The sequence below is a fragment of the Meles meles genome, chromosome 8, assembly GCF_922984935.1.
Source record: "Meles meles chromosome 8, mMelMel3.1 paternal haplotype, whole genome shotgun sequence".
In the NCBI taxonomy this organism is placed as follows: domain Eukaryota; kingdom Metazoa; phylum Chordata; class Mammalia; order Carnivora; family Mustelidae; genus Meles; species Meles meles.
Genome location: NC_060073.1, coordinates 101,816,874 through 101,829,915, shown reverse-complemented (window position 1 = coordinate 101,829,915; position 13,042 = coordinate 101,816,874). Strand labels below are relative to the sequence as shown.

The window sequence follows — 13,042 nt, the reverse complement described above, 5'->3', positions numbered from 1 at the left end:
CATGGGGGAAGAGAGGAAAAAATAAAACAAGATGATATCAGAGAGGGAAACAAACCAAAAGTGACTCGATAACAAGAAACAAACTGAGGGTTGCTGGAGCAGAGGGAGGTGAGGGAATGGGGTAATTGGATGATGGGCATTAAGGAGGGCACATGATGTAATGAATACTGGGTGTTACATAAGATGATGAATCAATGATCTCTACCTCTGAAACTAATAATACATTACATATTAATTTAAATTAAAAAATTAAAATTAAAAAACTTTTGGTGGATTTTAGCAAATCTGACTCCGTCTGAAGCCCATGTTTTTTTTTTTCCAATGTATTATGCATGAATTGGAAAAACATATCTAAAGCAATGTGCACAATCCCACAAAGATTCATTAAAACGTCTTTTAAAATAAACTTACATTTTTAAAAATATTCAAAAATTCTATCTTACAACCCCTAAGATCACTGAATTTTTATTTATTTTTTATTTTTTATTTATTTTATTATTATTTTTTTTTAAATTTTCTTAAGTAAGCTCCACACCCACTGTGGAGTCCAATGCGGATCTCAAACTCATGACACTGAGATGAAGACCTGAGCTGACATCAAGAGTTGGCACTGAATTTTTAAATGGTGAAAATTATTTTTCCAATTATCTTGGTTCATGACTATTGTTTCCACTCTTTTATTTATTTTTGTAAGATTTTATTTTTAAGTGATCTTTACACCCAACTTGGAGTTGGAACGCGCAACCTTGGCATCAAGAGTGCTCTACAGAAGGAGCCAGCCAGATGCCCCTGCCATTCTTTTAAGTCCAAGGGAAGGTTTGTTGGTTGGTTGGTTTGCTTCATACCTAGCTATTAAGTTTTATTCTATTTCTTAGAAATAAAATTTCCCCTTTTGCTGCTTTTACAAAAAGGAAGTGGTGTGAGAGGAGGGAAACCCTTTTTTTTCTTTTCGCTTGTACCGTATTTCACAACGCTTCTATTGTTAAGTTCAAGTCAGAAACACAAACCCTGGGGCAGTGACATTTGGCATAAGGTCTTTTACAAAGAGAAAACAGGGACAATGGAGTGTCTCCTACTAGGATTCCAGAATGCACGCTGGGATTTTTGTTCAAAGATGGGCATGCATAAATAAATAAATAAATCTCTCCCCCTCTCTCTGTCTTCCTTTTGTAATGGAGGGAGGGATCTTAATTTTTCCAATGTGTGAGGAAAAATATAAGCTTTGTGTTGGTATGGAGTGATGCTCCAAACTGTGTTTCTGCCTTAGTTTTCCTTCTGTGTCACATGACTTTACCATATTAGGGTAGACTTCACCCTAACCCTAACCCTAACCATAGACTTTCCATGTGCCTGTACTAAGTCTTAAGGACAAATATAATACCGTGAAATAGTCCCCAATCTTGAGGTCCTTAGATCTGTTCGAATTGTGCCTCAGGACAGGGTAGGATTGACATGCCTTTTTTTTTTTTTTATGTTTTCTTTTATTGTGGTGTAATTGACCTACAACATCCTGTAAATTTAAGATATATAACATACTGATTTATTTGTATTGCAATCTGATTCACACTGTAGCATTCTGTTGAGTCACATAATTATCATTTCTTCTAATGGTAGAGTCTGTCCTCTAACATGCTACCTGTGTGGGACCTTCTCTCTCCCCAGCCCGCCCCCACCCTCTTCCCAGCGCCCCCTCCCTTTTGCCAGTTCCACTCCATTCCTCTTTACGTTCACTTTTACTAAGTTACGGTCTCTCTGAACTAGACTGGGCATTAAAGATTAGGTAGTTTAGTGGTTTTCAAAGTGTTCTCTGATCCTCTAAACTATCTTCCCACAGAAAACCTTACATAAAACGCCCATGATACAAAGCTGACAAAGTGTACCCGCTCTGAGAAGAGGAAGACAGGATGCTATGCTTCACCCACACCACCTCCAGTTGATAACCCCAACAACCCCTGCCCATAAAGGGTCCCTTGGCAAAGTCCAAGGGAGCTCCAGCCCATGCCAACACCCTCATTTGGCAGGTGAGGAAGCTTAAGCTCAGAAATGGGCAGAGAACATATCCAAGTCACAGCCGACACATCTTGGCATCCCGATTCCCAGTGCTGGAGCCCTCCCATGCCTGTCCTTTTCCTTATCGCACGGTTTCAAAATCTTCCAGCCATGAGGAATCCCCTTGAAGTCCAGGGGCTAAAATCATTCCTAGTGATGCAAAAACTGCCTTCCATTGCCAAAGCAACATCTCAACCCTTGGGACTGGAAACATTCTGCAGCCACTTGACCTTTTCTCAAAAAGAGAAGAAAAAGACAAAGACAGGCTTCTGAACTTACAAGTGCAGTGAACTGGACCCATCCTGGCAACCCCGTGACCATTTCAGGAGAGCTACCACTGGAATTAAACAGTGCTGACGTGAACAAAAACAAGTTCATGGTCCAGGGAGGACTTTGATATGACCTTTTGGCGCAGAGGGACAGGACGATGTGGTGTCCCTTCTGGTCCTGGTCCCGACCCATCAGGACCATTCTCCTTCCCCCCTCCTCCTTCCCACTGCTGTCAGACACACTGTCCCGTGAAGAGTCATCCCTCTTTCCTGTGTATTATAGCGACAGGGACATGTATAAAGCTTCCCCTAGCGTTTCAAAGTTAACACAATGGAAGTATATTGCATCCTAATTGCCAGGGCTCTATCCTGGGCAGGACAAACGGCAGCAGTCCTAAATTTAAGCAGGGAAGCAGGCTGAGGAAGCCAGCCTGGGATTTCTGTCAAAGCACTCTAGACCAAACAGTTCCTGTCCAAGGAGTCTGGTTTTCCATAGTGATTTTTCCAGGCTACCTAAAACTATTTTTATTTCCATCATTTCCTCTCACAGTCTGCCCGAAGGCAGGGAGAGAGACCCATTAATTCAATTTTTCTGGAGAAACAGAAATCCAGCAATTTTGTGTCAAGGGGCTTAGGACGAGTCCAAAAGGTAACCAAGTTATTTTAATGGTCGACATCTCTTCATCATCATAACCATGGCAGTAAGTGGTTGTTAGGACAAATTTTAAGCGCTCAAATCCTGGCTCTGCCATTTACTAGCTCTGTGACCTTGAACAAGATACTTGATCTCTGTCTGCATCAATATCTTCACTCATCAAGGGGCCACTGATAATATGGCAGGATCCACTTTAACATCTTAAGGGAGTAAATGAGTTACATCTGTAGGAAACTAAGAACAGCACCAGCATATAGTAAGTTCTTGATAAATTCGAGTTATTATTTATTTCGGGCTTCCACAAAATACTTCCACAGACTACTCCCAACTACTACCTCCCAACTAGCCTCCAGATCCTTTGATTCTCAGCCCAGGCATTTGGAAGAAATTCAGAATATTGGGTAAAGTCCAGCATCCTTTACGGAACACACCCCCGGAGGTTAGTCTACTAGGTATGGTTTTCTTAGCCCAGTCCTGTCTTTTTGTTCCCTGCTCTGGAAAAGCGCTCTGCAAAAGGCTCCAGGAAGCTTCCTCCACTCTGGCAGAAGCTCTCACCCAGGAAGCATGAACTTTCCCTCCTCCCTTGCACAAGCAGAAGGCAGAATTATGCACGTTGTTGCTAAACCCTAGTAGTCCTTATCTCCCCACTTCTACCACCACTGGACTTTCTTTAGAAAAGCAATTCTAGCCCAGCAGAATTCAGCTGTGTCATTTCCCCTGGTAAAACCTTCAGATGCCTTAGAAAGCGGCATCAAAAAACTGTTCATGGGCACTGGTCACCATCCCTCCCCCACACTCCAAGCAGGGAAAGGAGTTGACATTTTTGGAGAACCCCATGTATGTGAGGCTAGGTTACTATGATGCACATGGATAAGGGCATGGGGCTGGAGAGGCAGAAGCAAGGAATCCAGGTGCCACAGTCAATAAAAGCTTTCATCATACACTTAACCAGCTCTATGATCTTCCTCAACTTTTCTAAACTGAGTTTTGTCAACTGCAAACTGGGATGATAATTGTATACACCCCATAAGGGTCATAAACACTCAATGAGTCAATTCATTTACTATGCTTATCACAATGATGGACACTAGGGTCCAATACATGCTAGGTCTTATTATTATTATTACCTGAAAAAGAGCAGCTAGGGTTTACTCTTTCTCTCTTCCATTAAACCAAGTGGGGCCATTGTCCTTGGCTGAAGACAGTAACTTTGTCTCTAAATGAAAGAGCATTAACATCCCCAAGCCAAGTTCACAGTGTGTGCAGCGTGGGGTGGGTGTGAGTGTGGTTAAGACTCCCTCCTTTGAGGTGGGAGTAGTTTTAACCTATGATGTGAATTCACTTATGCATCCCCGCTGAGCAAGGATGATCTAGTCTTCCGTTGAATTCTTTCATTGACAAGTTGCTCATTCCTGAATGAAAACCAACCCACTGCATTTGGAACACCTTTATAATTAGAAAGCGTTCTTTCTCTGTTCCTTCTCCCCCCACCTTCCCTCCACTTCCCACTTTCCCTGTCCTCCTCCTTCCTCCTTCCATCTTCCCCTTTCTCTCCTTTTTTCCACCCTGCCCTCTCCCTCCACCCCTCTCCTCTCCCAAGTCTGAGAGCCAGAGCTCCCAATCTTTGTCCTGAAGTCACTATCTCGAGAAGTCCTGGAGAGCACGGTAGGTTTTTGGTCTGGCCACTTGGTCAGCGGGCAGGAGCTTGGTCTCCACCGGCCACAACAGTCCTCCGGATTTTGCAGGGTCTTCCCGAAGCAAAAGCTTTTATCTGGGCCTACAGGGCTTGGCTTTATGGTTCATTACTGTCATCCATCAATTCGCCCAATTTCCATTATTAACCCATCTAGAACCACACGAACCACATTAAACTTGACACGGGTTGATCTGGCGTCTGGGGGCCCAGCTGACTCAATGGGCGAGCGGTGGAGAAGGGTGAGGCGAGGGAAGGGACTCCCCGGAACCCACGCACACCCGCAGCCCTAGTGCGCTGGAGTCCTCCGCGCCGCAGCTCCGGGACGCTACAGCCTGTGCCCGGCCCGGAGCAGGCTCCGGCAGCGCTGTCGCTTTAAGAGAGGGGCGGGGCCCCGGTACTGGCAAGGCAGGGCCGGCCCACAAGGCTCCTTTTCCTTTTTGATCCATTCAAAAATTACTCATTGCAAATTCCCGGACCGCTAGGAGCAGAGAAGGAAGGGGGCGGAGGAGAGAGGGCCGCTGCCGGCGCCGCGCTGGGGGCACCCGGGGGCCCGAGCAGCTGACGGCGGGTCCGGCCCAAGCAGCCCGCGGGCCGCCCTGGCTCCGGTGGCCTCACCAGGAAGCGTCAGTCTCGACTCGGGGGAAGCTCCGAGCGCCGCCTCCGTCGCCGCCTCCCGCCCGGCGCCGGGTCCCCGAGCCCCCTTCCCTGCTCCCTCCCGGACGCTCGGGCTCGGGCGCTTTCCCAGGCGATGGCTGGCCGCTGAGCCATGGCTCAGTACGGCCACCCCGGCCCGCTCGGCATGGCTGCGAGAGAGGAGCTGTACAGCAAAGTCACCCCGCGGAGGAACCGCCAGCAGCGCCCCGGCACCATCAAGCATGGATCGGCGCTGGACGTGCTGCTCTCCATGGGCTTCCCCAGAGCCCGCGCGTAAGTGGCGGGGCTCGCGCCCCTCGCGCCCCACGCGGCCGGCCCTCGGCTTCGCTCCGGCTCGCCTCCCGGCGCCCGCCGGACCGGACGGCGCGCTCCGCGCTGCCCACCACCTGCTGGGGCAGGACCTGCGCGCGGGCGGCCCGGGACTCGGCCCCTCCCGGCGCGGGCGCCGGGGCAGGCGCGGCGGGGAGCGCTGGGCGGGAGGGGGCACCCGCCGGGGGTGCCGAAAGTGAGGCGCCCCTCCAGGCGAGGGCACCGGGGTCGGCTCCCAGGTACGGTGCCCGGCGGGCGGCCCCCGTGGTGGGGCTATGCGGGTGTCTCGCCGGCTCCCCGAGGTCTCCGACGCCCGGCCTCCGGGGAGGCGGGGCCCCAGCGAGCATTCGGGCACCCTCTGGATCCGGAACGCGGGGCTGACTTAGGATCCTCTCCGCTGGCTGGGAAGGGGCAAGGGACCTCGGGGCGGAGGGGCCGGCGCTCTCACCGCGGCGGCTTCCAGCTCCGGATGTCGCGCTCGGGTTCCGTCTCCCTCCGGAGTAGGAGGAGCGGGAGCGTGGGTGTTGCTGCGTGCTCATTGATAGGGAGGATGGAATGAGAAGGAGAAGCGATTCCTCCTGGGGACCTGGGTTCTCGTCAGTGGTGACGGCAGCGCGGAAATCTGTGGGTGCCTGAGAGTAAGGAGGGGAGCTGTCTTCCCTTATCCTTCTAACCCTTGGAGGGCGGGGTGGGGAAGGGCCGAGAGAGCGCAGGTGGCAGTTCCTGCAGCCCGCTGGGAAGAGGCCTGGCCTCCTGCACGAGGCAGTGGCAGCAGGAGTCTTCCTCAGCTGGCCAACCAAGACCGTGGGGCTGGAACCCTGCCTAGGAAGAAACCAAGGCCGGTGGCCAGGCCCTTCTCCTTTGGTTAATTTCTTGCGTGCAGAATTCTTAGGTGGGGGCACAGGGCCTGCGATCCTGTAGGGGCGCTGCTTCTTTGAATGACATCACCTGAATGGGAGAGTTGGACAAACTTTATGGGGAAGGGCCAAGTTTATGAAAAAAAAAAAAAAAAAAACATTTTTCTCCCCCGTTTATTCAGGTGGCAAGTCTAGGTAACCCTTCCCCAGCCTTTGGGCAAAGCTTCCTTACTCTATTCCTTACTAACTTGGCTGTGACCTTGTAACCAAAGCACACCCCTGGTTTTATCTTTCCACCCAGCCCGCTGGGACAGACAGTCAGGAAAGTGGGCCTTGGGAAGTCAGGAAATACATTGATGTTTTTGACTTGGGTTGACTTCCAAGCAATGGAGCTCCAATTCCTGATGCCAGAGTTACAGAGAAAATAGGATGGCTTTGCAGGGCTGTGTCAGGGGTGGATGCCGCAAGTTGTGTCCTTATTCTGGTGGATGGCTGTGCACACCTCTCCTTAAGCAAGGGGAGGTAGAGGCTGGGGAGTCTGCTGGGCAGGACTGCAGAATTAGCATAGGCCCCGGCATCTAGGCCAGCATTGAGGACCTAAGTAGCTCAGTTAAGAGAAGAAATACTTAACTGAACTTCCCAGACTGTCATGTTTGCTATTCATGCCTGCTTTAAAGGGGTGTCTTTTCTTCCTGGGCTGGGTCCAGGAGGTCTTGTCCATGTCCAGCAGATTAGGATGATGGTCTAATTTTGGCCTGTTCAACCCCTGAGATCTCCTCATAGCGAGCATTTATGGAGTACTTAGGATATATACTCTATCAGGCACTTGATCTTTCCTAACCATTGTATCCTCCTAGCAACACAGTGAGAAATGTAACACGTATGCTCATCTTATGCATTTGGAAACAGAGGCTTAGTCACCTTATGTAACTTGCTCAGAGTCACAACACTAAGCAGTAAGGCTGGGATTCAAACCCTCAGGGGGTCTGCTTAACCTCACCTCCAGAGCCCGTGCTCCAGGAGTTAATGTAAGTGACATGCTTAGTGCATGTCAGGCTTAGTCCCTGGCACGTAGTGGGTGATGATTAGGTGTTAGCTGCCGTATTTGTTTCTGCTGCCGCTGTAACAAATGACCACTGTCTGGCTGGCTTGAAACAGCAGAAATGTATTTTCTCTTAGTTCTGAAGGCAAGAAGCCCTGAATCAGTGTCACTGGGCTGAAATCAAGGTGTCGGCCGGGCGGGGCTTCCCTCGGAAGTTCCAGGGGAGAATCCGATCCTTGCCTCACCCACGTCTTTGGCTGCTGGCTTCGGTTGGCTTGTGGCCGCATCACCTGGACCTGGGAATGGATGGTCACATTGCCTTGCTGTTGGTGTCCAAGCTCCCTCTGCCTCTTTCCTGCGAAGTCACTAGTGATGGCTCTTAGGGCCTCTCCAGATCATTCAGGAGAGCTTTCCCAGGATCAGCCATTTCAGGACCCTTTATCACATCTCCAAGATCTTTTTTAACCCCCTTTTATCCTTTTATTTTTACTGTAAGGTAATGTTCATGATTCCAGGGATTAGGACTTAGAGAGCTTTTGGGGACCCATTATTCAGCCCATCACAGCTCCTAGTATTATAACCAGCACTGCCTCTCTTTACTGAACGGGTGACCGAGGAGGTCCTAATGGAACAACCTGATCAGGAGGGGAGTTGGCTTTCCTGTTCGGTCTCCATCAGATTGCCTGCCTGGGAGGAGGCGGAGCCCTTGGCTGTCCCCTGATCTGGTGCTACTCTCCCTGGACTGCCAAGTTGAGAAGACAGAGAGCCAGGGCAACGGGCTTAGCTTCTGAGCAGCCTCCTGGAGGAAAGTGCTTGAAGAAATTGCAGACAGGAGGGAACGGTGATGGTTTTCAGCATTCTGGGAGACGTGGCTGGGATGCCTTATGGAGGGATGGGAGAGATATTTGGAACGTGGCCCTTTGGAGAGACTGTTGGTAGCCAAGGCCGACAGCTCTGGTTTCCCTTTGGGTGTAACTGAGTCTGGCATCGTGCAGCAGCAAGAAGAGACCTTTCACAGGGCTCTGGGTGAGCCGGCAGAGAGCTCAGGCCAGCAAGGCCCAGGTCCCATTCCAGACTTGCTGTGCTGTGGTCTTGGATAAGTCACCTAACCCCTCGGGGCCTCACTGGCTCCCTCTGAGAGGTACGGGAGGAATTAGTGCTCGCTTTTAACTGCCAGACAGAGCTAAGGGAGAGGAGTAGGAGTGCTGGGCCGGCTGGGTGACCTCAGGGTATGTTCCTTCTTACTAGGTTTTTTCCATCCCACCCCATTACCTTCAGTCCACAAACACTGCTGTAGAAGGACCTGCCATAGAGAGGACTGAGAAGCAGCGATTTTTCGGGGTGTCTGTGTGTGTGCGCACCAGGTTAGGAGGTGTTTAGTGAAGCCTTAGGAAGGAAACCTTCAAGGGGCCAAAATGGCCTTATCCCTCCCCCTCCCCCATACATAGTAGCTCTTCTAAACGCTCCTATTACAAAAGTTCTAAAAAGAATGGTCCATATTGGTCAAGACTGGAGGGAGGGAGGTCGGTGGGAAGGCAAAGGAACAGTGTGCTGAGCAAAGTCTTGGGGGAAGGGCACGCCTGTGGGCCAGGAGGGAAGGCGGACCCAGAACTCTGCGGGGGACTGTTGCTTTGCTCCTTGATTTCACATCACCCCCTGCTGGCCTCTACAGTTAGTGGGGGAGCGAGGCTCTTATCTCTTATCTCTTCTGCAGCTTGAGGCCAAGGGTACGAGCATCACCTCACCATTGAATCTGAGGAGTCTTTGCTGATACACCTCTGACCTTTAATTTTGTTTTGCTTGGGTCTGTTGGAGGCGACCTGTGGCCAGAGCTCTGTCTCTAGCAACTGGCTTTAATGTTTGCTGATGATGGAGAGATAACAGGCTTGCAAAAGAACACGGCGGCAGGGGTTCCATGGCCCAGTGCTTGTCCAGCTTCTGACCAAGAAAGCTTTCAGGCCTTCCCTTTTCCTCAGCGTTCCTGATCAGCTTCGGCACCCAGCAACGCCTGTCCTGTGTTGCGCTCAAGGCTTTGTGAAGACAAAATGAGTCACGGGCAGGAAAGGACTTAGAGTAGTTGAAAATATAATCTGGACACTAGACAGAGAGAATTATGGTTTTATTGTGTTGACTGGAGGGGCAGGAGGTGAGATGGTTGCTGGTTGAAGTCTCCAGCATAGACCTCCCTGTGCTCTCAGGTCGTCCTTTTGCTACGGGAATATTTGAACAACGCCTACCTAGTCAAAGAGCAGGACAGCAGAGAAAGGAAAGAGGTGGGATAAGCACCTCGGACTTGGCTTTGGATAGCAAGCTGCATAGCTACGCTTCGCCGCCCAAAGATAAAAGGCCCTCAGAGCTGCCTTCACGTGGAATTGAGAGGCACCTTGCACCGCCCGTGAACTAAAGTATCCAGTTTCTCTGGCCTTCTCCAGCTTTCCTGGGGGTTGACATTGGATCCCGTGGAAGTCCTTGGTCAACTCAGAGTCTCCGAGTCATGGCTAATTCTGTAGCTGCTTTCCCCGGGGTCCTGGGGTAGAGAGAGGATACCAACAGTGGGCGCCCCGGAGCTGAAGGGATCTTCTCGGTGGGCAGGGCAAAGGACTCGAAGTTACCCATCATCTCCACGCACCCATACCACAGTCCTCTACGTCTGTTATTTTGCTGTCGGAAAATTGCTCTCACGTGCGCCAAACAGCCCTCTTGATTGGCACAGCCATCCCGTGAGGCAAAGCTCGAGGTGACAGCCTCATTTTGAAGATGAAGAGGCTTGAGGCTCGGAGGACCTCGGGCACTTGACCTGGGTGCGGCCCGGTCGCCCTGAGAGTCTCGAGCTAAACCTGCAAGTCCAGGGACCTTCCCAGACTGCACACGGGCCCTGGTTCCAAAGGGAAGACTTCAACACACATTTTTATTTTCAACTATTGAGGTATCATTTATGCACCTGAAACTAAGTCTGTTTATAGATTGATCAGTTTTGTCAAAAGCGTACCCCCATGGCGTCACCACCACAAGACCCGGCACTTGCCCGTCACCCCTGAAAGTTTCTTTGTTCCCCTTTCCACCTGGGGAACTGGCCTGCTTTCTGTCATTACAGATTAGCTCGCATTTTCCAGATCTGCACAGAGGGGGACTCCCACAGTGTACCCTCTTGCGCCTGCCTGGCTTCTTCCCTTCGGCATATTTTGGAGACTTCCATGGTGCTGCGTGAATCAGTAGTTCATCTCCTCGTGTTGCTAGCAGACCGCGGTGGATTTGAAATGACCGGTAACGCAATTACAGCCCCTAGCACAGACCTTCTGCGGAACTTCCACTGTGCCCTGGAAATAGTACCACGGGTTTTTAGAGCCCTTTAGAGACCGCAAAGCAGATTCATATGCATGACCACTGTCAAGTCTCAGACCTTGAGAGTTTCTACTAAGATTCCGAAGAGTGAGTGCCACAGAGAGTGACGAGCGTCGTGCTTTGTGATTCTGTCCTGTGGTTTTTGTCCCTACCCTGCCCCCTGCCCTCCACTGCCTCATACTCCAGCTGCTTTTCACCAAGGGCGTGGGCACTCGTTCTCAGAGCTAAATGCTTGGTTTTTCAGAGAAGCCACATGCAAACCTAGGGGACTCTGTGTCTCCAGCCAGCTCTCCTCTGGCCAGTGACAGGGGCGGCAGAGGGATCGGTGCCAGCAACATCCCCTGCCTGCGTGTGTGTGTGATGGGGTGTCCCTCTGCTTGGGCAGCCAGGCATGAAAGAGACCCCAGCATTGGCTGCCCGAGACACAGAAGTCTAGCCTGCTACTGGTCAGGCAGCCGGGACATGTTGGGCAAGTGGCTGGAAATGCCATGCTTTAATTTCGTGGCCAGAAAAATGTTGCTAGTAGCAGTCCTTACCTCGAAGGGCTGCTGTAAAGGCCAGAGGTGCCATTCCATGCCCATGGCCATGGAGTCTGTGGCTTCCGGAGAGCCCTCGGTGAAGACGGGGACGGGCCTGCTACCGCAATGGTGATTCTGTTCTGCTTGGCTCCTTTGTGGGCTGTCTCCAGGGTTCAGCTCCCCGCTCCTCACAGCATGGAGTCGTGAGTAGGAGGTAGGGACTGTGCCTTTACCCAGTCCTTGGGTTCTGTTCCCCGGCACCTCTGTCTGCAGAGTGCCCGGAGGGGTGCGAGGCAGAGAAGCAGACCCGGGGCACAGCCGGCGCCGTCCCCAGCGCCGCCCCAGCTGTGGATTATAATAAATGGCCCAAGCTGGAGATGTGCTGGACGCCAGATGGTTGTCTTCTGATTAGCCTCACATGGAATCAGACTCCAGCCCTGGAAAGGGAGAGAGAGAGAGAGGAATAAAATCTCACTCAAGGGACACTTGGGTGGCTCAGTTGGTTAAGCGGCTGCCTTCGGCTCAGGTCATGATCCTAGGGTCCTGGGATCGAGTCCCATATCGGGCTCCTTGCTCGGCAGGGAGCCTGCTTCTCCCTCTGCCTCTGCCTACCTCTCTGCCTACTTGTGATCTTTCTCTCTCTGTCTCTCTCTGACAAATAAATAAATAAAATCTTTAAAAAAAAAAAATCTCACTCAAGAGTGTGCTTCTCTGCCCAGAGATGGGCACAGTCCCTGCGGGATGGAGGGGCCGCTAGAGAGGAAGTTGCCTGCGGTCCCCATCAGGCTGACAGCTCTTGTGTTCTTCGTTGGAGGGTTTTCCCAGGGGCCACTGGGTGTCTCCCAGAGGCTTGTGGGAGAACGTCCCTGGAGGATGGACAGGTAGATGGAGCAGGGGCCTCTGCCCTCCAGACCTTCTGTCGGGGTTCAGGGTTATGTGATAGGACATGTCCTTTCTTGTCAGCCCCTCTCGCTAACACCCCCCCTCCCCCGTTCTTCCTGATGGTTTTGCCGGCATGTTCTTGGCCACCTCCTATTTATGGGGGTGAGGCCTCTTGGGAAGGCCTCCGATGAACATCCAGAAATTGTCTGAGTTCTTGCTAGGTGCATGGTATCCTCCTAAATCCTGTGCTGTTCTCAGGAGGAAAAGATGAATGCCAAGTTTCACCACCTGGCACTCCGAAGTCAGCTGTCGGAGGCAGCCTGGAACTCTCTCTGGGTGGCTGAACACCCTCCGCAGTGACCCTCCGGGAAGCAGGTGTGCTTTTTCTGGGCGTGGTGAACAACACTTTACAGATAGTGTGAAGGTTCTGCACTCAGTTCCCACCCCACCGGTAGCCCGGCGGTAACGGAAAGCAAACTCAGTTTCCCTTTCTTTCAGACACTGGCTTTGAGCTCTTGCTCTGCTCTCGCTTATCGGCTGTTTGAGCTCACATCCATCTCCGGCTTTTCCCCGGGGCCTCAGTCTTCCCAGCTGTAAATGGGGTTGAAGTCAACCACATCTCATGCATTCTGGGGACCCGCGGGTGACCTGGACCCTTGGTTTTGGACAGCACAGGATGTTTTCACTGTGTGTCCTATGCTTTTCTGTTTCTGTTTTGTTTTACTTTCCCCAGGGCTTTACTGTCAAATTCTTCTCTTCTCCCTTTAAA

The 13,042-nt window shown here is 51.4% G+C and overlaps 1 protein-coding gene across 3 annotated transcripts in view; it reads left to right on the top strand.

Moving 5' to 3' along the window:
• Positions 1–5,085: 5,085 nt before the first annotated feature.
• UBASH3B (ubiquitin associated and SH3 domain containing B) overlaps positions 5,086–13,042 on the top strand; it is a 136,381-nt gene continuing 128,424 nt past the window's right edge. For all 3 annotated transcript variants that reach the window (XM_046015537.1, XM_046015536.1, XM_046015538.1), the window contains exon 1: positions 5,086–5,596. In XM_046015537.1, the coding sequence (XP_045871493.1) occupies positions 5,436–5,596 (161 nt within the window). In that variant the 5' untranslated portion in view covers positions 5,086–5,435. The remainder of the gene's footprint in view (positions 5,597–13,042) is intronic.